Source organism: Phyllostomus hastatus, unplaced genomic scaffold (genome assembly GCF_019186645.2).
Source record: "Phyllostomus hastatus isolate PE091 unplaced genomic scaffold, TTU_PhHast_1.1 phas_contig_58, whole genome shotgun sequence".
Taxonomy (NCBI): Eukaryota; Metazoa; Chordata; class Mammalia; order Chiroptera; family Phyllostomidae; genus Phyllostomus; species Phyllostomus hastatus.
In genome coordinates, this window is record NW_025333916.1 from 20,036,218 (window position 1) to 20,057,954 (window position 21,737).

A 21,737-nucleotide genomic window follows, 5' to 3' on the forward strand; every position below is an offset into this window, starting at 1 on the left:
ACCCACCAAAAGAAAGATCATGCTGAGAAAAGAAAGTTTCAAAACTAGTGGGTGAGGGGAGGTGGGTAGGAGGGACTAAATGGTAATGGGGAAAAAATACAATAGAGATTAAATTAAAAAAACAACAACTAATAGACAGAGAAAGAAAACTGTTTAAAAATAGGAATTTAACCAAACCAGATTCACTGTTTGGAGTTGTTTTAAATCTGTTTAAAGCTGTTGCCAAAACAGTTCAAAACCCTAATTTTATTGACCAAAGTGTTTTAGTGCCTGAACTAGAACCCAGTTCCCCAGGCTCATATTTAATGCTCTAATTACATTGTGAAAGCCACTGCTTTCCCACTTAGGAAGGATGCCCAGCAGGGAGCTGGCACCTCATGATCACTCAGGGGAGGGTCTGGGGTCCCAGAAGAGGGGCTGTGGAGTTCGGGCTTAATTTAGAACCTTACAGTGGATGTGCTGGATGGGACCTCCACTGCCTGCCTAGGAAACATTTGTGGGGTCTGGCTCACCTCAAGGACAAAGCCCCACGTGGCTGTGGGAAGAGGATCATCTTATAATCCTATAAGGTAAGTACTACTATTCTCATTTTACACATGTGAAAACTGAAACAAAGAGAATTTTGGTGACTTGACTAAAATCCCTGGCTAATTTGTGGCAAAGTCAAGATTTGAATGGCAATTTCTGTTTCCAAAGCAAGTTATTTTAATTTGTTTATTATTCAGTATATGTTTTTATTATATTTTTTCCATTACCATTTATCTCCCTTTACCCTCTTCCATCTCCACCCACACTCCCCCTCCTCCATTATCACCACACTGTTGTCCAAGTGTGTAAATTCTTTTCCTTTTTTGCTCAATCCCTACAACCCCACCCCCAGAGCTGTCAGCTTGCTCTTTACTTATGAGTCTGTCTCTATTTTGCAAAGCAAATAACTTTTATCTTAAAATGCCAGTAAGTGTGCTGTGTGCCAGGGCCACCGCTATATCAATGGGAGCAACAGGAGGCAGCCCACTCTTCCTAGGGGACAGGCTGTCCTCCCTGCCCCCTGGGGTGTGGTAACACAAGGCCTGGATTTGGGTCTCATTCTCCCACTCACTGGCCTGGTGTTCAACCCAAGCCTCAGGTTCGCTCGCATCCTATAAGAGCACCCACAGTCACTGAGAGGCTCAAATGAAGATCTGTATGAGGGCACCTGTAAGGCGCAGGGGCTATGCTGGACCTCGGCCATGCTGACCGGATGGCTAAAAGCACAGAAGGCCCACCCCTTAACGAACAGTTTTCATCTCCTTTAATGAGGTAATTTAGTCATGTGTGACTGAGCAGGATTTCCATTGCTTTATTTTTTTACTTTTAGTGAATTTTTAGTTCCAATTTTTCTGTGCATAGGTAATACATGGTACAAAATTAAAAAGATTAAATATTTCTTTTTCTTCTCTAGCAACTCAATGCGCTTCCCCAGTGGCAACCACTTCTGTATGCTGGTGGAGACTAGATGAGGCCAGAATATTTCTAACGGTTTGAGATGAAGTTACTTACTCTGAAGGGGACACCGGAATCGGTGAAATTTTGTTCTAGAAACTAGACTAAGTTCCTGGGGGAACTGGCCCTTTGTGAGTTGTTACCCTTGCTTTTTGAAAGTTTAGAAACATTGAATATGTAATAAAAATAAAATTTTTTCACTCTGTAAAAAAATTCAACAATTGAAGTGGTATGAAAAGAAAAAGAAGTCTCACACCTTCTACCTAGTTCGCCTTCCAGACAGTGTCTTCTTTCAGAAACAGTTTACGCACATACAAGCATACCTACATATGGGTGTGGATCCCATTTTTGTATGCACGTGGAAGCATACTTGCACTTAACACACAAATTCAGTATTGTCCAAGACAGAACCATTCACCCTTCTTGATGTCTTTCACATATGGATATGTATATATTGCAATTTAACAAGCCACCTCTTGATGGACATTTCAGTTGTTTTTGGTCTTTTGCTATTATAAAAAAGGATGCAATAAATATCCTTTTCCATCTGCCTTTAATGCACAATAATATATGTTTCTGAGTCACATAGACTGGGGCATGGTTGCAGAAATAATTACTTTTTTGGGTAAATTTAGACAACTTAGTTTTAGCTTCATTATCTGTAAGACAATGATAATGATAGTTCATAGAGCTGTGATGAGAATTATGTGAGAATATGCACAAAGTACCTAACACCATGTCTGGCAAAGAGCAGGTGATCATTAAATGTCTGCTCTTACTAAGGACGTATTTTTTGTCTCCTATGAGGCAGTTCCTGGGGTCTACAGACCCACACAGAGGAGATGCTCACCGCTTTTGTGTTTGGCTAGCACCTGGGGACATTAAAGCTATGACTGGCTAGGTTGCAGGTAGTATCACTCCCACTCTCAAGTGACAGGTCAGACAAGCCTCACCACTCAGCCCAGTACCCTCCCAATAATGGCCAGTATCTGTCAGACTCCTCATAATATTGGTACAAGCTCCATAGCCAGATAAAACCCTCTGCTCTTTATGGGAACTCTGGCCAGGTCAGTCTTCTCCTCCACCCAGAACAAACCATGCTGGTACCCATTACCTGCCTACATCATCCTGTTTTCCACCCTCCTGGCCAACTGTTCCTTACCTTTCAGGAGCAGCTTCCTGTTCTATCTCCAATGCAACTCCTCTTGGGGCTCTAATCCACAATGATCCCAACCATCTCTGAATCACTCTGTGAACTCCTTGTTTTGATGCTTTACCACACACCTATTTCTACTGTTATTTAACTATTCTATAAGAGAATGCCTATTGCCTCAATCCATTTTTAAGCATTGAAGATAAGGACAGAGAACATTAAAATGGTGTCGTGTGTGCCTTGGACCCTCTTTTCCCTACCAGATGCTACACGCCTCATTATGCACACAGTATGCACTCAGAAATATCCAGTGACTTAAACTCTGAACAAAAACTCACTCACAACTGAGTTTTTAGTAAAAGAGTAGAAGCAGTAATCAGCTCTGGAGCCGGCTTCCCCCTAATGTTTGAAGCTGGGGAAATGACAGCCCAATTACTTCCATTCTGATTCATAGGCAATTGCTGGAACAAGAAGCTAACAAGCTTCAGGAAAAAAAAAAGGGTATAAAACCCCTCCTTTCTGCTTTTCCCTCACCCAGTCTGTAAATTTGAAAGAAACAAACTCACTAAGACTTACCTTCAGTTTCTGTGATTTCGCATGGTATAAAACATCCTGGTAGTGCTGGGCTTCATTTGGGTCCACGTTTTCAATTTTAGCAGTAGGTAACTGCAGACTTTCTACAGTCTTTAAAGGGTTCCCTTCATCAATAGCTTCATTGATGTGCCCTACCGCCACAATTCCTAGAAAAATGAAGAGTGTTTTCCTTTTAAGTCACAATACTTTCTAAGTTCTCTAGAATCAGCAGTTGCAAAGACTGAGTTAGAGATGGGTGTGGAAAATCCACACAAGAAAACCATAAGAATACAGAAGTACAGCCAAGGCAAGAGATAAAATCATGTACAGGAATCAATTGCATCCCTATACAGTTGCAGGGAAACTGTATTGTAAGGGAAAAAACCCACTTACAATAGATTCCAATTACAAATACATTATAATCACAAAAAGAATAAATAGTTAGGAATAAACTTAACAAAAGAAGCATTAAGATATGTACACTGAAAATTATGAAATATTATTTAAAAGAGTAAAGATGATCTAAATAAAAGGAAAAATCATCTCATATTCATGAATTGAAAGATTTAGTATTGTTCAGATGGAAATACCATTCAAATAGATTCAGTGTAATTCCTGACAAAATCCCAGCTCTTTTTTTTTTAATAGAAATTGCCAAGCTGATTCTAAATCTCATATATAAATGCAAGAGATCAAGAACACAAAATCCAATAGAGAAAAAAACAAAGTTGGAAGACTCTTCCCAATTTTGAAATTTACTACAAATCTACAGTTAATACTAGCATAAGGACAGATATACAGATAAATGGAATAGAATTTCAAATTCAGAAATAAACCCTTACAGTTGTAGTCAATTGATTTTTGACACAATTGTTAAGAAAATCCAACAGGTAAATAATAGTCTTTATAACAAATGGAGCAGAAACAACTGGATGTCCATATGCATTAGGATGAAGCTGAATTCCCTATATCACTACCTGCACAAAAAATAACTCAGATGGACCAAGATCTAGAAGTAAAGCATGCACTATAAAACTCTTGGAAGAAAACATAGGAGTAAATTTTTGTGACCTTGGATTAGGCACTACATTTTAGTGATGAAACCGAAAACACAAACAACAAAAGAAAAAATTAAATATGTGACATGTTGTAAAAATTAAACCTTTTGTGCTTTAAAGGACATCATTAAAGAAAATGAAAGACAACTTACAGAATGGAGAAAATACTTGCAAGTCCTGTGCACTTGTACATCTTGTACGCAGATATGCCAACTATATAAGGAACTCTTACAATTCAAAAGTAAAAATGAAAACCCAATTTAAAATTGGTAAAGGATTTACATAGATATTTCTTTAAAGATGGCATGAAGTGGCTAATAAGCACATGAAAACATGCTCAATATCATTAGTTATTCGAAAAATACAAACCCAAATCCCAAAGAGATACCACGTCCTACCCACTAGGATGGCTCTAATAAAACAGACAAACAATAACAAGTAGTGTGAGGGTGTGGTGGAATGGGGACACACGTGGCTGGTGGAAATGGAAAATGGTACAGTCAACCTTGATAAACAGGAAGTTTCTTAAAATATTAAACACCAAACTACCACATGATCCAGCAATTCCACATCTTGGTATACACTGAAGGGAACTGAAACCACATGTTCACACAAAATCTTACACACAAATGTTTATAGAAGCAATATGTATAAGAGCTAAAAGTAGAAACACCCCAAATATCCATCAACTGGTGAACAAATAAAATATCCATGGAATACAATATTATTTGACCTAGAGAAGAAGATGAAGCCCAGCCATTGTTAACATAATAAGAATGGTTTGCACGACATCAATGTAAACCAGCAACTAAAGAGAGTGGACTGGAATGCACATGCATGAACAATGATGACTTCAGTGTACTAGTCAGTATGGGTGGTAGGTAGACACCATTGAATGAGCATGTATACTGTGTGACCATTGCATTCAAAATGACTGAGCGAATAGAGCAATGAATCTGCATCAAATTTTGCATTTAGCTCAAACATTCCTCCATGGAAACTATTTGGATGATTCAGAAGGCATTTGGGGATGATGCAACAAGCGCAGCACAAATAAAAGTGTGGTAGGAATGTTCCAGAGGTGGTTGAGAATCTGTTGAAAGTGATCCATGTTCTGGAAGGCCTGCAACAAGCAGAACACCTGAGAATGTTGAACGTGTACGGGCTGCAATCAACAAAGATTGGTGACCGACTGTGCAAGAACTAGAAGCTGATCTGGGAATTTCAAAAACTGTGTCTGAGATTTTGATATAGGATCTTGGCATGAAATATGTCATGGCAAAATTTGTTCCATGGCATCTGCTGCCAGAGCAGAAGGAACATTGTGCTGCAATAGCTAATGACTTGATTCAAACCACTACCTATGAACCAGACTTCCTCATAACTGGAGATGAATCATGGGTCTATGGCTATGACCTAGAAATGAAGGCCCAGTTGTCCCAATAGAAGTCGCCTTTTTCTCCACACCCAAGGAAGGTAAGGCAAAGTCGCAGCAAAATCAAGACCATGTAACTATGGTTTTTGATTGGGAAGATATCGTTCATCATGACTATGTCTCTCCAGGCCAAACAATAGGGAGTACTACCTCAATGTTCTTCATCAGCTGAGAGATGCAATATGTTGAAAATGGCTACAGCTATGGGCCACTGGTGATTGGCAGCTTCATCACAACAAAACACCCACTCATGCATCATGTCTCGTGAAGGGTTTTTTGGTGTAAAACCAAATCACCTAGGTGATTCAGCCCTCCTACAGCCCAGATTGGCACCCTGCAACTTCTGGCTTTTCCTAAAACTAAAATCACCTTTAAAAGGGAAGAGATTTCAGACTGTTGATAAGACTCAGGAAAATACAATGAGGCAGCTGATGGCGATTCCAGCAAAGGATTTTGCAAAGTGTTTTGAACAGTGGAAGAGACACTGAGGGAACTGTGTGAAGTCCCAAGGTGCTACTTTGAAGGGGACTGAAGCGGCATTGTTCTATGTTCAATGTTTCTTATAACTTGAATAACCCTCAGTAAATGTCTCTTATTTTTCATATTACATGGCTGGATATGTTCTAGACAGACCTCGTACACTGATAAGTAATACAACATGGATTAACTTTGAAAACATTATGCTAAGTGAAAAAAGCCAGACACAAAAGGCCACATATTACGTGATTCTATTTATATGAAGTGTCAAGAATAGGAAAATCCATAAAAACAAAGTAGATTGGTGGTTCACAGGGGATGGGAGGAGGGGAAAATAGGAGTGACTACTAATGGGTATGAGATTTCTTTTCGGGGTGATGGAGATGTTCTAAGTTTAGGCAGTGGTGAGATGGCAAGATGGCAGTGCTGGAGGTAGAAGTTCACACTTGCCTCCTCCCAGCACCGTATCAGAGTTGCAGCTAAAATATGGAAAGTCAACCTGAATAACCATCTGAAGACACCTGGACAGAAGTCTTATAACTGTTGCACAACTTTTAAATACATAAAAACTACCATGAAAGCAATAAACCTGTAAATTTTATGGTATGTGAATATCTCAATGAAGTTGCTATAAAAAGGGGGATAACTTTATACACCAGTAGCAGCAGGGATGTTAATTTCTAATGCAGCCCTCACTTAGATAGTGGATGAGGGAATCACAGAATACCGGAGCTGGAAGAATTTAATGTAGAGATATACAGGGGAAAAGAGCCTGAAATGCAAAAAGGTTTGGATATACATTTTATTCTTTGGATTACTCTACTTTCTACTTATGAGAAGTAATAAGCCAAACTTATTACTTCTCATTTTGTCAGTTATTTTTCATCAAAAACAGTCACAAGTTATTTTACAAATGTGATATGCTATGAAATAGAACAAGCACTATTAATTTTTAAAAAGTATCTTCATCTTAATATGGGAATTAAGGTAAAATATTTAGCTAAGCATGTCCCAAATAGATGACTCCATAAATACCACCTTGCTAAGAATGAAAAGATTTATCAGGAGGAAGGAACAATCTAAAATGACTAGAAATTATTCCTGCTTATAGTACTGAAATATGTTTGAAGAAAAAGTAAAAGTACTTCTCTAACATGCAAGTTACATTATTTCAAAACATTGGAAAAAAACTCAGGAAAGTCTAAGTACTATTCACACATGAGGTATTATCATTTTACCCTGGAGTATTATAAATTAGAGAGCACAAAATACTTCCTTTCATTGGGTAGATTGTTCTAAATACTTTTAAACACCCCATCCAAAAATGATCTTAACAAAACTATGAGAAATGTGTATTCCCAATGGCTGCTCACCCAGGAATGATTGCATGCCAGCTGACTTGATTGAAATCACCTGCTTAAGTTTTGTTTGGTGTGTTTCTAAGGACACAGCTGCTGAGGTCACAGTAAATGACCTCACAGGAGCTGAAAGACCTACCCAGAAGCCTCCTGGTCCATCTGATCACTTCCTCAGTTATAAGTCAAGGGGAAATCCCATTTGAGCAAAGATTACAGAGCCTCAGCTCATGGCCCACTTCTTCAAGTCATCATGTGAGACTATACCCTTTTAGTCCAATGACAGAGTGGGCATCCTCTTATAGGCTGTATATTTGAGACAGCAGAGGAGGCAACCTACAAAGAATGGTACCTACCAAATGTAAAAAGCAACAATTCTAATTGAAATAATTCAAAGGAAGAAAACTTTCTTGTCTAGGCTGCATGGTTAAAATAATGCTCATCTATGGCTCTACTGGGAAAAGTGAACTTTCCAGGCAGAAATCAAGAGAGCATCCAAGTCTAACAAAATGCATTTAGCATCTTCTCTATCAAATTCACCTTCCACATTTATCATTTCCCATCAGCTGCACACCTTCTCCACATCACAAGGCACACAGAGGGTCAGAGCTGGGAGCACGTGGCAGGGGTGGGGAGGGGAGAGTAATGCACTTTCAAGATGTCCACAAAAAATTCTCAGCTCTTTCAGATGTTTTAATTATTATATTGTATAATTCGTGCCTGTTCACGATAGTGTACTTTAAAAATTTAGCTCTTTGCCCTGGCTGGAATAGTTCAGTGGACTGAGTGAGGGCTGCGAACCAAAGCATCGCAGGTTCAATTCCCAGTCAGGGTACATGCCTGGGTTGCAGACCATGGCCCCCAGCAACCACACATTGATGTTTCTCTCTCTCTTTCTCCCTCCGTTCCCTCTCTAAAAATAAAAATAAATAAAATCTTAAAAAAATAAATAAAATCTGAGTATGTGGTCTTATAAAAAATTAGCTTTTTAAGCAATTACCTAAGTATATGGTATCAAACTCAATACTTGAGGAACTTTAAACAAAAATACCTCATTTTGACCAAATAACAAACCAAACCAAAACAGAAAAGTTAAACGTTCTGTATTCAATTCCCCAAAAAGTAGAAAGAAAATATGATACAGAATATCTGAAATAACTCTCCCGGATATGGCATATGCCCTTCATGACAAGATGTTGAAAAGAAATATGATAGGCGCCATGTGATACAGCTCACGGAGAATACCACAGTTATCTAGATTAATGCCATACCACCTACAAAAGATCGCTCTCTTTTTAAGTTATACAAATGTTACTTGTTTTCCTTTTCTTGGTAAAAGCAAACACTTTATTAGACAGCCTGGGACAAATATGTCACCCCCTCTCCTTTTCAATCAAAGTCAAGAATGAGAGTAAAACTACAATTTGGTCAGCACTGAGAACTAATGCACCTTCACTTGCATAACAACTACCAAAATAACCAAAGCAGACCTGTCCTGCCAGTGTTGTCAGGAAGAATTGGGAAAAAGTTATGGAATAGTGCTTGGCTGGAAAAAAAGAGAAAATCTTACCTTTTGTGACAACATGGATAGACCTGAAAAGCTTTTCTTTTTTTCTTTTCTTTTCTTTTCTTTTTTTTTTTTTGAGAGAGGGGAAGGGTGGGAGAAAGACCAGGAGAGAAACATCAACGTGTAAGAGAGAAACATTGAGCGGTTGCCTCTCTCATGAGCCCCAGCAGGGGACAGAACCCGCAACCTAGGTATGCCCCCTGACCAGGAATCAAATCTTTGACCTTTTGGTTTGTGGGATAATGTCCAACTAGATGAGCCACACCAGTCAGGACCCTGGAGGGTATTAATTACACTAAATGAAGTAAGCCACTCAGAGAAAGACAAATACCATATGATTTCACTTATATGTAGAGTCTAATGAATAAAATAAATAAACAAAATACAAACACACTTATACATACAGAGAAGATTAATAGAAGATTATACATATAGGGGAGGCAGGTTGGGGGGACTGAGTGAAAAAGGTGAAGGGATTAAGCAAACAAAAAAACCCCCCACACAAACAAACTCTTAGCCACAGTCAACAGTATGGCAGTTACTAGAGGGAAAGGGAGGTGGGGGAGGTAGAAGAGGATTAAGGGGGATAAATGGTAACAGAAGGAGACTTGACTTTGGGTGGTAAAGACACAATACAATACACAGATGATGTATTCTAGAATTATACACTTAAAAAACATATATAAATTTATTAACCAATGTCACCCCCCAAAATTTAATAAATTTTTAATGAAAAAAAAAACGAATTGGGAAAAATTAGAAAACAAAGATGAGACATGATTCTTTGTTTGCCTACTCAAAGAGAGGAGTCCCACCCTTGGGTGGCAATAGCCAAAGCGGCCAAACCATTGCTGCAGGAGACTGCAAGTGTGCAGCTGGGTGTCCAGGAGGAAGGCGGTAGGACAGAGGCCTGGGACACTAAGCTCTGTAACAGGACACAAACACCAGGATCTTTCCCCCCAGCAGTCGATGCTGAACATCTGCGCAAATTAGTGCTTCCCTCTTGATTAACATCTGGCAACAACCACCAACTCCCAAGCCAACATGCTGGACAAGAGCTAAGTGGCTCTCATATAAACCATCTGACTGCCGGGATTCCAAGAGGCTCACTGAACGGGAATGTGGAGAGGCAGCAGAAAGCTGTGTGGTTGCCAAAGAGGACATTTGGATTTGTACACAACTTGACAAGGACAAACAGAAGAAAGAGTCTAGTGGTCAGTGTAAGAGTGGTCCATCCATGGCACACGATGCCAAGGCAGCCCGCCTGCACCCTGCTTTCTATTGTATTTGGGGCCTAGAGTGAGAAGTTTAATAAAAAACAAAACAAAACAAACCCAGCCTGATATTGGGCACAAGTGCTTGCAGGAAACAGTAAACAGAGAAGGAAACTATGCAAATACAATGAACTAACAAAGCCATTCGTTTTATCTCAAGAGTAATTGTACCATCCTAAAGTTAAGGCATTGGGAAGACCAGACTTAAGACCTTCCCAAAACACACTAGGACAAAGCAGCCTAAACTTGTGAGAGAAGTACCCGCCTACTCTATTAGCAAACTTAGAATAAGTGAGTTAGAAAAGTAAGTCAAACCCGAGTGTGGAAGGGAGCTCAACAACATTAGCAATCCGAATCCAATGTTGCTGACAGATCACAGAGCTCAGAGGAAGTCAGAGATGATGGTGCTGGTTGGTTTGTTTTTATGACGGAAAAAGCAGCTTAGAGCTTGAAGTTGGTAATTCATGCTGCAGAAAAGCAGTGAATATACTGATTGCTGAGTTACACAGCTCCTCATTCCTCACTGTTTTTATAGACCAGAGGCAAATGATAAGGAAGCAAGTGACATTCAAGAAAGCATGTTTCAGGGCACATCTTCCAGAGCCTGTCCACTTTCATGCTGGTAGTTCATAATTTCTACAAACACAGCAATTTGCCATGACTTCTGATTATACAGCTCCAGTTAGGTTATGTTCCAATTTCTTCCTAGGGCAGGAATATGTATGTTTTCCTTTCAGAAACATGTCCAAATGAAAGGTCAAAATAAAGTTCAGTGCCTAAAAAACTGAGTTATATAGAGTAGTCATCTTTGAAGTACCAATAAATAAAAATTATTAGGACCCCTATTTAGGGCTTTTTCCCACATGTAGGGCGTACCGTCACAGGAAGCCACGGTGCCCGGCCCCTGTGAGGAGCACACCCGAGTTGCTGTTGGACGTGCTGTAAACAGAGGAGCCAGTCTCCGGCGCCCTGCTCTGATCACACCCCCTATTTACATGTGTTTTTATTATGTCCATTCATGCCTTTTCATGCATACCTCGTCGTGTTTGTGATATGTTGGTGCAGTAGCACAGGCATACAATTTATGTATATATACATACGTACATGTTAGGGGAGTGTGCTGCCACAGGGCTTCATGTGTACAAATCTGTAGCCCTAATTTAGAGAGCCAAGTTGTCCAGACACCTTGTTTCCCACTAGACTAGATAAGAAAGTGTTCCATACTTACGGTCCTTTTCTTCTTGAATCTGAATATTAACCATATCAATACAATTCTGAATTTCATTCCAGCTTAAGTTCTCTTGCCCTTGGGACAAAACTTCCAGTTTCAAGGAGAGCAGTTCATCTGCATACCTGTGGGAGGGAGAACACCAGGACGCCAATCAGAGACATTCATTCTTTGTCCAGGTTCCGCATTTTCAATTTGATGCAAGGGGCCTGAGAGTAGCTGTTACGAGATTAGTCGCGGAGTAAAAAGACAAAATTGTCACGTGCAGCTTTGTCAGCATACAGAAAGCTCACTTACACTAATACTGTTCTTTTTCTTAAAAATATTTTACATACAAATGCTGCTTAATGAAAGTTTCTCAAAATCCTACTTTGTACCTAACTCACGGAAAACAAAACAAAAACACACTTAGACATTCTCAACTCTGTGAAGTTGCTTTTTCCCTAAATACTAATTTTTCTCTGTTTTGCACATCTTGGAATGACCATGGCTCTCGACCCTTCCATCATGGGTTCTTTTTATTACTTTGTTTTCCCCAAATCTGAGCTGTAAGAGACCCTTCAGCTATAACCCTAACATAGTTGAGTTACCTTGAGATCTAACAGGCCCATTGAGGAGTCAAACAAAATGCAAACGCAGTTCCAGAAACCTTGCTGAGTAACACACACCTTCACTGTAATGCTTTCTTGAAGATGTGTTGCATAAATTGAACCAGAATATCTTAAAGATTCTCCTCATCTGCTAATTCCACCTAAGGCTTCAGAGCAGCTATACAAAACCCCGTCGTATGTCCCCTCCTTGCCACAGACTCTCACACCTCCTTCCAGACCCTTGACCCTCCTCATGCTGCATAGCCCTCTGGGAAACAGAGTTCGGTCAACCACTCCAATTCTTTTTCTTGTCTGAAGAAACTTTAGAGAAAAAAAATCCATCTTGATATATTACTAAGAAACTTTCATTTCTCAATAATCAATTTTTTAATTTAAAAATTACAGAACTAACGTTACAACCATAAGCTAACACGAGCCATTCTAGCCCAAAGTAAAGAGATTTCACCGTTTATCTTGCTTTTGCGCTTCTCCAGGGAAATAAAGACCAATCGCCTATGTGCATATTGATTTACTATGTGGTTTAACTTCTGAATAGCACCTGTGGATTTCCTAAGGGAGCTGCAAAAAATTAACATCGCCTTAAGTCTAAAACTGTTTTCCTGCTGTGACAGATTTTCTTAAAAGTCCTGTATCACCCCAAGGTGACACTGAGGTGTCTTCCACAGAGAGCAGCATGAGAGAGAAAAACAGCATTCAGAACAACAGGCGGCTGACGGAGGCATCACCAAATGCAGGCCTGCACCTGGTCAACTGTCACATGTGAGGTTTTCACCTTACCAAGAGTTACAGACCTAAGAAGATACTCTGAGTCACTAGTAATATACAATACTAACCATAATAACACGATGGACAAATGACAACTTGCATGGCTAGCATCCCTTATAGATGGGGCCATTCTAAAAATGAGTGCAAAATCCTTATGACCATGTCACATGCTTAACATCTAAATGATGATCCAATGGGAATAAAACAAGAAAGCTTAAGGATAAACACAGAAAGAACAACACTCACTGATCACTTCTTTAGAAATGAACAACACTAGTCTGAGGGCAAAGATTTTAGGGGTAACAACAGAGCTCCACAGGCATTTCCATATGAGTATCGAAGACATCAACTTTGGAAAGTGTTCTGCAGTTGACCCGAAAGGTCCATGTCCTTATCCTCCCACCTCTCTTAGAGCTCTTCTCACCAACTGCCATGGGTAGACTAGTAAGATTATGTTTCTAACAGACTGGGGGCGTTGTGAGATTAAAATGCCAATTTTGTTCAGCAGGTGTTTATTAAGCATTTACTATATATAAAACAAGATGCAGCCTTTACACTTCAAGGAGCTTTCAGTCTAGTGGATAAGGTGACAAAAACTCCAAGAGAGTAAAACAGCAGAGCACAGGAAAGGCCATCCTGTAGATGGTCAGTAAGAGTGGAAATAAGGGGGTTCCAAGGAAGCAGCAGCAGAAGGAAATCTTAGTGGTGGAGTGCCTTGCCTGGGACAGGCACTAGACCAAGCACTTAGTCCTAAAAACTGTTCTGCTAATGCAGAGAAGATATTTCTGTGTTGCTTTTGTGCTTCACAGGTGAAGAGAAAAGAGTTCTGCTGGGAGGAATCAAAATTACACTTTTGGCTCCACCACTGTGACCACATCATGCTAATTCTCAGGAGAGATGACATTAGTGGGGGTGGAGAGAAGCATGGAGACAACTTATGAAGTATAATCTGTGCTGGGGGGGGGGGCTGGGAAGCTCCAGCGCTGTGCCAGGCAGAAGCGGGTGGCAGGTATTACATTCCTGGAGGTGAGAGGTGCATGCATGGGAGCAGACAGGCCAGAAAGTGCACAATGTGTTCAGATCCAGCTTGGCTGAAGGGCAAAGTACAAGGAAAGGTACAGCTGCTGCTCAGGCCAGAACAGCATGTTCAGAGTGAGGAGTCTGTTCTTAATTCAGATGAGAACTGGGAACACAAAGAGAGGGGCGTGGTAAACATGGCTATGTTTTAGAACAATTAGTCTGGGAATAGCATGTGCCTAGAGCCAATGTCAACTCTACATCATCTTTGTGAGGATTAGACAAAAGAACCTTCCTGGGAAAACCAGTCCCAAGGCTGGAAGCCATGATGACTAGGCACAGACTTGGTAAGAATTCATCAAGGTGGCCATGCCCACACTCTTCTGCTATGAACCTACACAACTATAGGGACTGGCCCAGACTCAGCAGTGTTTCTTAAACTTGAAAACCTGTTACTCAGGCTTCCAAGAACCCAGGTTCAAAGCTGACACTGGAAGTGAAATGCTGAGGCCACAGAAGGTCATGTGGGGCCGATGCAACTGTAAACTCAAGAACCGAAGCGGGCCCTGAATCTATGTCGGTATTGGGTCATCCGGGTGACACAGAAAATGCTTAAATCAATTTTTTTTGGGGGGGAAGGTTTTTTATTCAGTGTTTAGGATTGAAAAGTTAAGCTTTTTGCTTGTAGTTGATGAGTGGAAAGAGGAAAAAAACCCCATAAATTATCATCTGATTGGCTAGTTAAAATGCTATACTCAGTGAAATTACTCAGTGACATACCAGTTACTTTGTGGGTGTAGGAGTTCTGGAGCAAAATAGCTCCAAACAAAACATATCATCTGAGAGCTAAGGGGTATATGAAATACTGAATAAGGAAGCTGATAAAGGAAGGTGGTGGCGGACCTTTTGATCCTTTTAGGCTTCTAGCAGTTGGTTACCATACACAAGGACCTAGGAGCGAGTTATTTTATTTCTTGACTTGTCTGAGTTAAACGTCTTTAACCTACTAAGCAGGAATCAAGAGATACTTTATAGATTGGTTAGAAAACATAAAGTAGTCCTTCCTCTCCAGCAGAATTTCAGTTGAGTTAAATCATTAGAGAAACAATGGTTATTGCTCATAATGTACTTGTCACACTAAAAACTGTTGAGTAGAATTTCCATTCCAAGTGTTATTTTCAGCTTCACCATCACACTGAGTCCTCAATCCATATGTCTTCGCCTCCTTTTTAAAGTCTTTCCCCACTTCTCCAGCACCCTTTTTCCCATAGGTTCCCTTTTTTTCTGAATTGCTAGATGATGCAAGGTGGGAGGATTCTGAAGACACTGCCCTCACTGAGGTCTGTGCAGGAGGAGGATTACTAAATAAGAAGTTGCTAATCAATCTCCAGCTGGCAAGGAACAGGTACTGTCTCCGATGATGCCCAAGTTCTCCACTGGAAGAATGTACAAGAATGTAGTTGATCTTCCTGCTGGCAAAGTACCACTGAAGCACTCGGGGCAAGCTCCAAATCCTGTAATTTCTTTTTGTAATCTTCTTTGGTAAATTCTTTCCTGGGAAACACAGTTGCTAATGCAAAATTACTATAAGTGTTGCCAACATCTGTGCAGCAGACTGCCTTGCCTCTTCTACCGCGAGTCAGAAGGGAGCTGATTCGTCAGGAAGAACTATCAGGAAGACAGAACTGATTTCTTGCATCTGTGCTTCTTTCTCTTACAGAAGCGTCCCCCTTAACTTCCATCTTTGCTGTTTAGCCAGCAAGGCAGCAGCTTTAACAGCTTCTACCTCTTCCTTTGTCTTTGCAAAACGAGCAGCTCTCTCTGCATAATCCAATGCAATCTGTTGTTGTTTTATATGCTCTTGAGCTGCCCCACCTTCTGCCTTTTCTCTTTCTTCATGGTTTTTGGTTAATCTTTCCACCCTGACAGGGAGGTCCTCACAGGTCCCTGATTCACACATCCACTGGCTCCTGAGATGGAGTGGCAGGGCCTGATCTTTCTCCTGCTGTGGAATCTGACTTTGTAAGAGAAGTGAGTGGTGTCTCACAGACCTCTCCATTTCTGGACTGATAGTTTTCAGAAGTGTTGATAGGTTCAAATACAATGGATGGGATAGAGACTGAATTTTCTGACTGGCTGCCATTTGCCACTGATGTTTCACCTTTTAATGAGTGCATCTGCCAGACTTTGTGAATTCTGGTAACAAGTTCATCTGCATAAACACTTCCTGCTATTATTTCCAAGGACGTTCACTGTCTACAGTAAAGAAACTGGATGGAACACACACTACAGGATAGACTGGTGAAAACTGTAGGCAGGCTCCACTTTTGGTACCAATTTTAAGAGCAACAAAACTGTTTGAAGATGCTTCTGGTACTTTCATCTTGCCGACTTGCAGCCATCTGTGTAGACCTCTCATCATCTGCCAGGAACACCAGGAAGACTGTGTGCTCCCCTTGGCCAATGCCACGATGGCCAGAATGGCACCCTGGAACCACAGCATCCTGCACCTGGGCCTAGGTGCTCCCTGGATGTGGTGTCGCTGCAGTCCTAGAGCTGCCCCCAACTTCAAGGCCCACTCCCATCCCCAAGGCCCCACAGCCCCAGCTGGTCCCCGCCCACCCCAACTCCCCCACCAAAGTGCAAATCCATCAGCTGCCTCCAGGGATACGCAAGTGTGGGCAAAGAGTGCTCTGTGTCAGTGATACCACACCTCGGGACCGCACCGAGTCCCATCAATTTTTAAAAAAGATTATTAAAACACAGATTTTAAGTTTCTCATACAGAATATTTGAACTCTGAGGCTGTGTCTGCAGACCCCAGTTGAAAACCACAGGTATAAAAGTGGTTCTCAACAGGCTGACAGTGTTCAGAGGAAAGAGGGGAGGGAATTTCAGGGGAATTTCAGGGGAAAAAGGGAAGGGTTTACAGGAACAAGTATAAAGGACACATGGACAAAAACTAGGGGTGGGTGGGAATGGGAGGGAGGGGGGGAGGGCTGGGTGGGTGGGCTGGGATGGGAGTAAAAGATAGAAAATTGTACTTGAACAATAATTTAAATAAAATTATTTTTAAAAAAGTGGTTCTCAAATGAGATGTGGGACCATTTCCTTCATGGGTTATTTATAAATTGGGATGGGGAGGAGGAGATTTTTGATAATCAAAATGGGTGATTTGGAGGGAGGGGATACTGTCATTCAGAGGGCAGGGGCCAGGGACGCTGAGTCTGTGGGATAGTCTGGACAATTCTCTCATCAAGAATCCCCATTAGACGGTTAGCTTCCTGAGGGAGCGGCCGGCTCTCTCTTCTACTCCAGCACGGACAGCACAGCACACCTGCTTAGCTAAGAACGAGGGCAGAAAAGAGTAGGAAGACTGATTTGGAAGTTATTATAGAAGTAAAGGTAAAATGTCTAAGTGAGGTGGTCACTGGAAACAACGCATTTTGCACACGTGTAACGCACACAGATCCGGGAGAGAAGTGAGCAGGCTGCTCACAGCAGGCAGTGCCTGGGAAGGTGTAGAAAAACTCAAGTCGAACTTGAGGTTTCTAAACTTGGAGTAGAGGATGGTGCCATTAACAGAAACAGTGGTGGTAGAAATAAATTACCTTGCAAAGAGACTCTGAAGCATAATATGAACCAGGTGGCCAAATTTATGTAGGTACAAGAGCATCAATTTCTCCAAAAAGACTAAAAATGAGAAAAATTCACTGTCCTACTACTTTTGGGCCATTCTCTATATAGAAAAGTGGTCAAACATAGTTTTTTAAATTTCTAAGAGGTTAAACAACTTTTTCTCTGCACAACTCTACGTGACTCAGGAGAATTAATTTACCTATTTGAGCGGTTCCAGAATCAGTATCTGAAGAGTTTTTAAGATCTAAGTAGACATCTCCCCCTGGTGGTCACAAAGATGGACGGTCACTGTTTGGGATTTAGGCTTTTCTTTTACTGAATCTGTCATTGGGCTACTTATTCCACCCCCTTAGTTTTCTGCCTAGATCTGCTCTACTGTTTTATAATACTATCAACTGCACTATCTAGTAGCATATGTATGGAGCACGAAATGAGGAATACTAAATTGGGATTGTTACCCACTGCCATGATCCACTGTGGTCTCAGGGTTCCTTTGGTTTAACACTCAGGAAAAGGGGGTTTTGGGGCCCAATGGCCAAACGTTGGGTCCGTAAGTCCAGATTCAGTTTCTTCATCAGCAACATAAGAGAACTGGACTGGATGACTAACGTTGCTTCCAACTTTTCTACATTTTGTTGTCTCCAAAATAAGCCCAAAGGAAGGTGTGGGGAAGGTATATTTTCAACACATTGTTGGCCTATCAAATAATCTTTGCTTACGACAACTTCAGTCAGCAATTGCCACAGGATGGTTGTTTTTAGACTCTGTGTTTCCCTAAAAGGAATACTGTAAAGAAAGAACTCTAATAGTAGAAAGGCTCTTAAGGCAAAGCAGACTAGCTTTCAAGAAAATGAGCAAGGATATATGGATTTCTTCAGGAAGTGGCAGATCCATTATTTGTGAGATCAGCCAAACACAGATTTCTGCATTGAAAAGAGATTTGGAAAACTTACCGTTCCACACACGTCTCATCCAGATTGTTGAAGCCTATTGCTGGGCTTCTGAGATGACTCTGCACAGACACGAGGTCACTGCTGTCCAAGGCCTGGTTCAGTAAAGCCACGGCAGACAGCATCTCCACTGCAATCAAGAGCTCCTCGTGGGCCAAGTAGTTCTGTTGGGAAACATGTGGCAGGAAGTTGGCGCATCTCGTGGATGGGATGGGAGTTTGGAATGTACATTTTAAAGAATGATGAGAAGGCAAAGATTTTGAGAACCCAGAAGAACAAGGCTCGTTAGTCACCTCCTTTCCTTTGGCTTCTGGGGACAGGTAAGTGGCTTCTGGGACTTTCTTAGGTGATTTTGGGGACTGGGTTCATTACACCAACATTTATGATTCCACAAACACCTGCATTCCCACAGCTGACTCCTATTCCCAGCTCTACTGGCTGCTCATAGGCTCGGTCTTACCAAACAAGCCAAGGATTAGATAACATTGTCGCTTTCTGAGTGTGAGGTAAGATTTTAGCATAACTAATAATTCTCCATTTGAACTAAGGGTAAGGAAAAGAGGAAAGAATTTCCCCTAAAACTTATAGCCCCAGAAGAGTAAATAAAAATCTTTAAGCCAAGAATATTGATTCTGGTTTCAAAAAAATTAGTCACATTTTTATAATTGGGTAGAAATTTTTCAATGTACTATAAGGTGTAGATATTTGAAGAAATGTGAGGTAAATCTTTTGGTAAAGCAAGGAAGAACTTCCAGATTTATGTGATTTGTAAATGTGAATTTTTAAAAAGTGTATCAGATTTCAGACCATCTCTCCCTTCCATGTTCTCTTCCATTTAAACCATTTTATGGTGACTTGGCTGAACTTCCAAAAGTTACTTTTTCCATGTAGCAAAGGAACACAAAGGGTCATGAAAGTGAATTAATTTTAAAAAGCTGATACTTATCTTTACATCTAGGATATTAAATATATTTAATATATACAATGTAATATATTAAAATACATTATAGATTTCTGGGTCGCCATAGAAATCTTGCAGCAAAATGATTTTAGAGTAACAAAGTGTAGGTTTCCCTTCCAAAGCAAATGGAAAGAAGAGGTTATTATAGGGAACATGTAAATAAATTTCATCCAAATATATTAACTTAAGTGCAAGTTTAACACAAGGAAAGTATAAAATTGTAAGAGAAGAATGTAATCATCTGAGATCCACCTCTTCTGCCCCTTTCAGTGAGCTGTGCACAAGTGTCTAAGGTGGTGTGCGGCAGACACGATAAGGGAAAGTAAAGAAGAAATAGGTCTGCATCCCCGCGAGCTGACGACTGACTAGCTGGGGATGAATGCCTGTGGGACAGTTCTAGTGGCCTTGCACTCCAAAGCTAGAGAAATGGGAGAAAAATTAATGAGGGAACCGAAATGCAATTTAGGGAAATAACAAATTTTTCTTTTATTACAAAATCGCATCTTTCTGTTCAGAACACGTAGGAAGTCTTCATGAGCAAGAATAAGAAAACAAGTCGTACCACCCCAGCCCTTTAGTTTATACCCTTCTACTTATTTTTAATTCATGCAGTCATTTACAGAGGTGTTTTTAAACTGACTTGTTATTTTCTAATTGCAAAAAAAACACAAGATAATGCTATATATTGTAATCTCATTTTTTCCACTTAATATTAGTGTGAGCAATCTGCTATGAGTTAGACATGTGGTTTGTTTCCTGCTTCTCAGTATCAGAGACAAAGCTGGAAACATCCTTGTGGCTATAGCTTTTTGATTCGTATTCTTTTCCTAGGAGCGTAACTGTTAGGAAAATGGGAAGCACCTTTGGTGCCCATCGCTGGGGTCACCCTCCAGAGAGGCGGGCCGCTCAGCTCCCATCGGCTGTGCGGGAGAGGCCTGCTTGCCCCAGGTCTGTGCCCATGCTAGGTCAGATCCTGCAAGCCTGCCAATCCGATTTCCAAAAATAATTGTATCTTGTTTAATTTACACTTACTTCTGATTCAGTGTTAACACTGTTGTGTGTGTTTGTCATTAGGAATATTAAATATTTCATGAATTGCCTTTTTATGCTTTAAACTCCCCTGACCTAATTTTTTGGTGGATCAGTGCTCTTTCTGATTTTTAAGATCCAATGTCCTTCTATTTTTCCTTAGATCTTTAATTAAAGTTTTTTTTTAACATTTAACTGTTTATATTGGAAATGTACTTTGATATATGTAGTGAGGTAATGTTTTCTTCCCAAAATGGTGAAATACTTGTTAAGGATTTCATTCCTTTGCCCACCTTTTTGAAACTCTAGCTCTCTCATATATGAAATTCTTGGCTCCACTCCAGCACTTCTCATTTTGCTCCACTGTTTGGCTCAGTTTGTAGTGCGCACGCTCTCAATTACTCTAACCTTGTGTAAATAGTGCTGTTCAATACCATTCGCACAGTAAGGAGCATACGTTTACAAAAACTAAAGCCATGGGGCTAATGTTCTTGGTCACCGAATCTAGACATGCTGATTTAGGGCTTATTTTTCTATATCAAAAAACATATTTAAAAAAAATTCAGTATAGTTGAAAAATTATCCAGAAAGTTAAAAAAAGGTCACAGAGAACCACCACCTGTTTTCAATGTGTATCTGTCTAGAACCCCGTCTGCTTCCAAACTGCACTCTCAGATTCTTTATGTGGATCAAAAGCAGGAATTAAAGAGGAAGGCAGCCATGGAGTTAGTCCAGGGAGGCCAGCGAGACCGGGGATTGGTACAAGTTAGAAATGCTACATGCCCCTGCACCTCCTAAGCAACCTTCTCGTGGCTTGGACTCACAATAATTAACATCTCCATAACCACAGTCTCCTCTGACTTACCATGGCGTTCTGTTTCTGGAGGTTGGAAAGTTCGGTCTGATACATCGCAGCAGCGAAGGGATAAACGGGAGGCAGCTGGGCCTCGGGTTTCTTCAGTGCAAGCAGTGTATTCTCGGGGTCACCTTCCCGAATGACAGCATTGATGTGGTCCACTGCAGCTAGTCCTGAGGGGGGCATCACATTCTGTCAGGAGGCCCACTTTTCCCACTGTGGCCTGACCCAACCACCCCAGCTATCCAAGGAGACTATACCCTAAGAATCCTGAGACACCAATTCAAAAGGATCTATGCACCCCTATG

At 40.8% G+C, this 21,737-nt stretch overlaps 1 protein-coding gene, 1 non-coding gene and 1 pseudogene across 2 annotated transcripts in view; all 3 read right to left on the reverse strand.

Annotated features, from left to right (window-relative positions):
* IQGAP2 (IQ motif containing GTPase activating protein 2) overlaps positions 1 to 21,737 on the reverse strand; it is a 266,925-nt gene that overhangs the window by 77,439 nt on the left and 167,749 nt on the right. The window contains exons 10-13 of the mRNA XM_045847877.1: positions 21,439 to 21,602; positions 18,587 to 18,747; positions 11,603 to 11,727; positions 3,212 to 3,375 (exon numbers count right to left, since the gene is read on the reverse strand). Coding sequence (XP_045703833.1) covers positions 3,212 to 3,375; positions 11,603 to 11,727; positions 18,587 to 18,747; positions 21,439 to 21,602 — 614 coding nt within the window. The remainder of the gene's footprint in view (positions 1 to 3,211; positions 3,376 to 11,602; positions 11,728 to 18,586; positions 18,748 to 21,438; positions 21,603 to 21,737) is intronic.
* Positions 11,236 to 11,361, reverse strand: LOC123825031. The gene has a single exon (XR_006786813.1). It is a non-coding gene; the product is annotated as a small nucleolar RNA SNORA11 (small nucleolar RNA).
* On the reverse strand, positions 15,128 to 16,498 carry LOC123824897 (annotated as a pseudogene).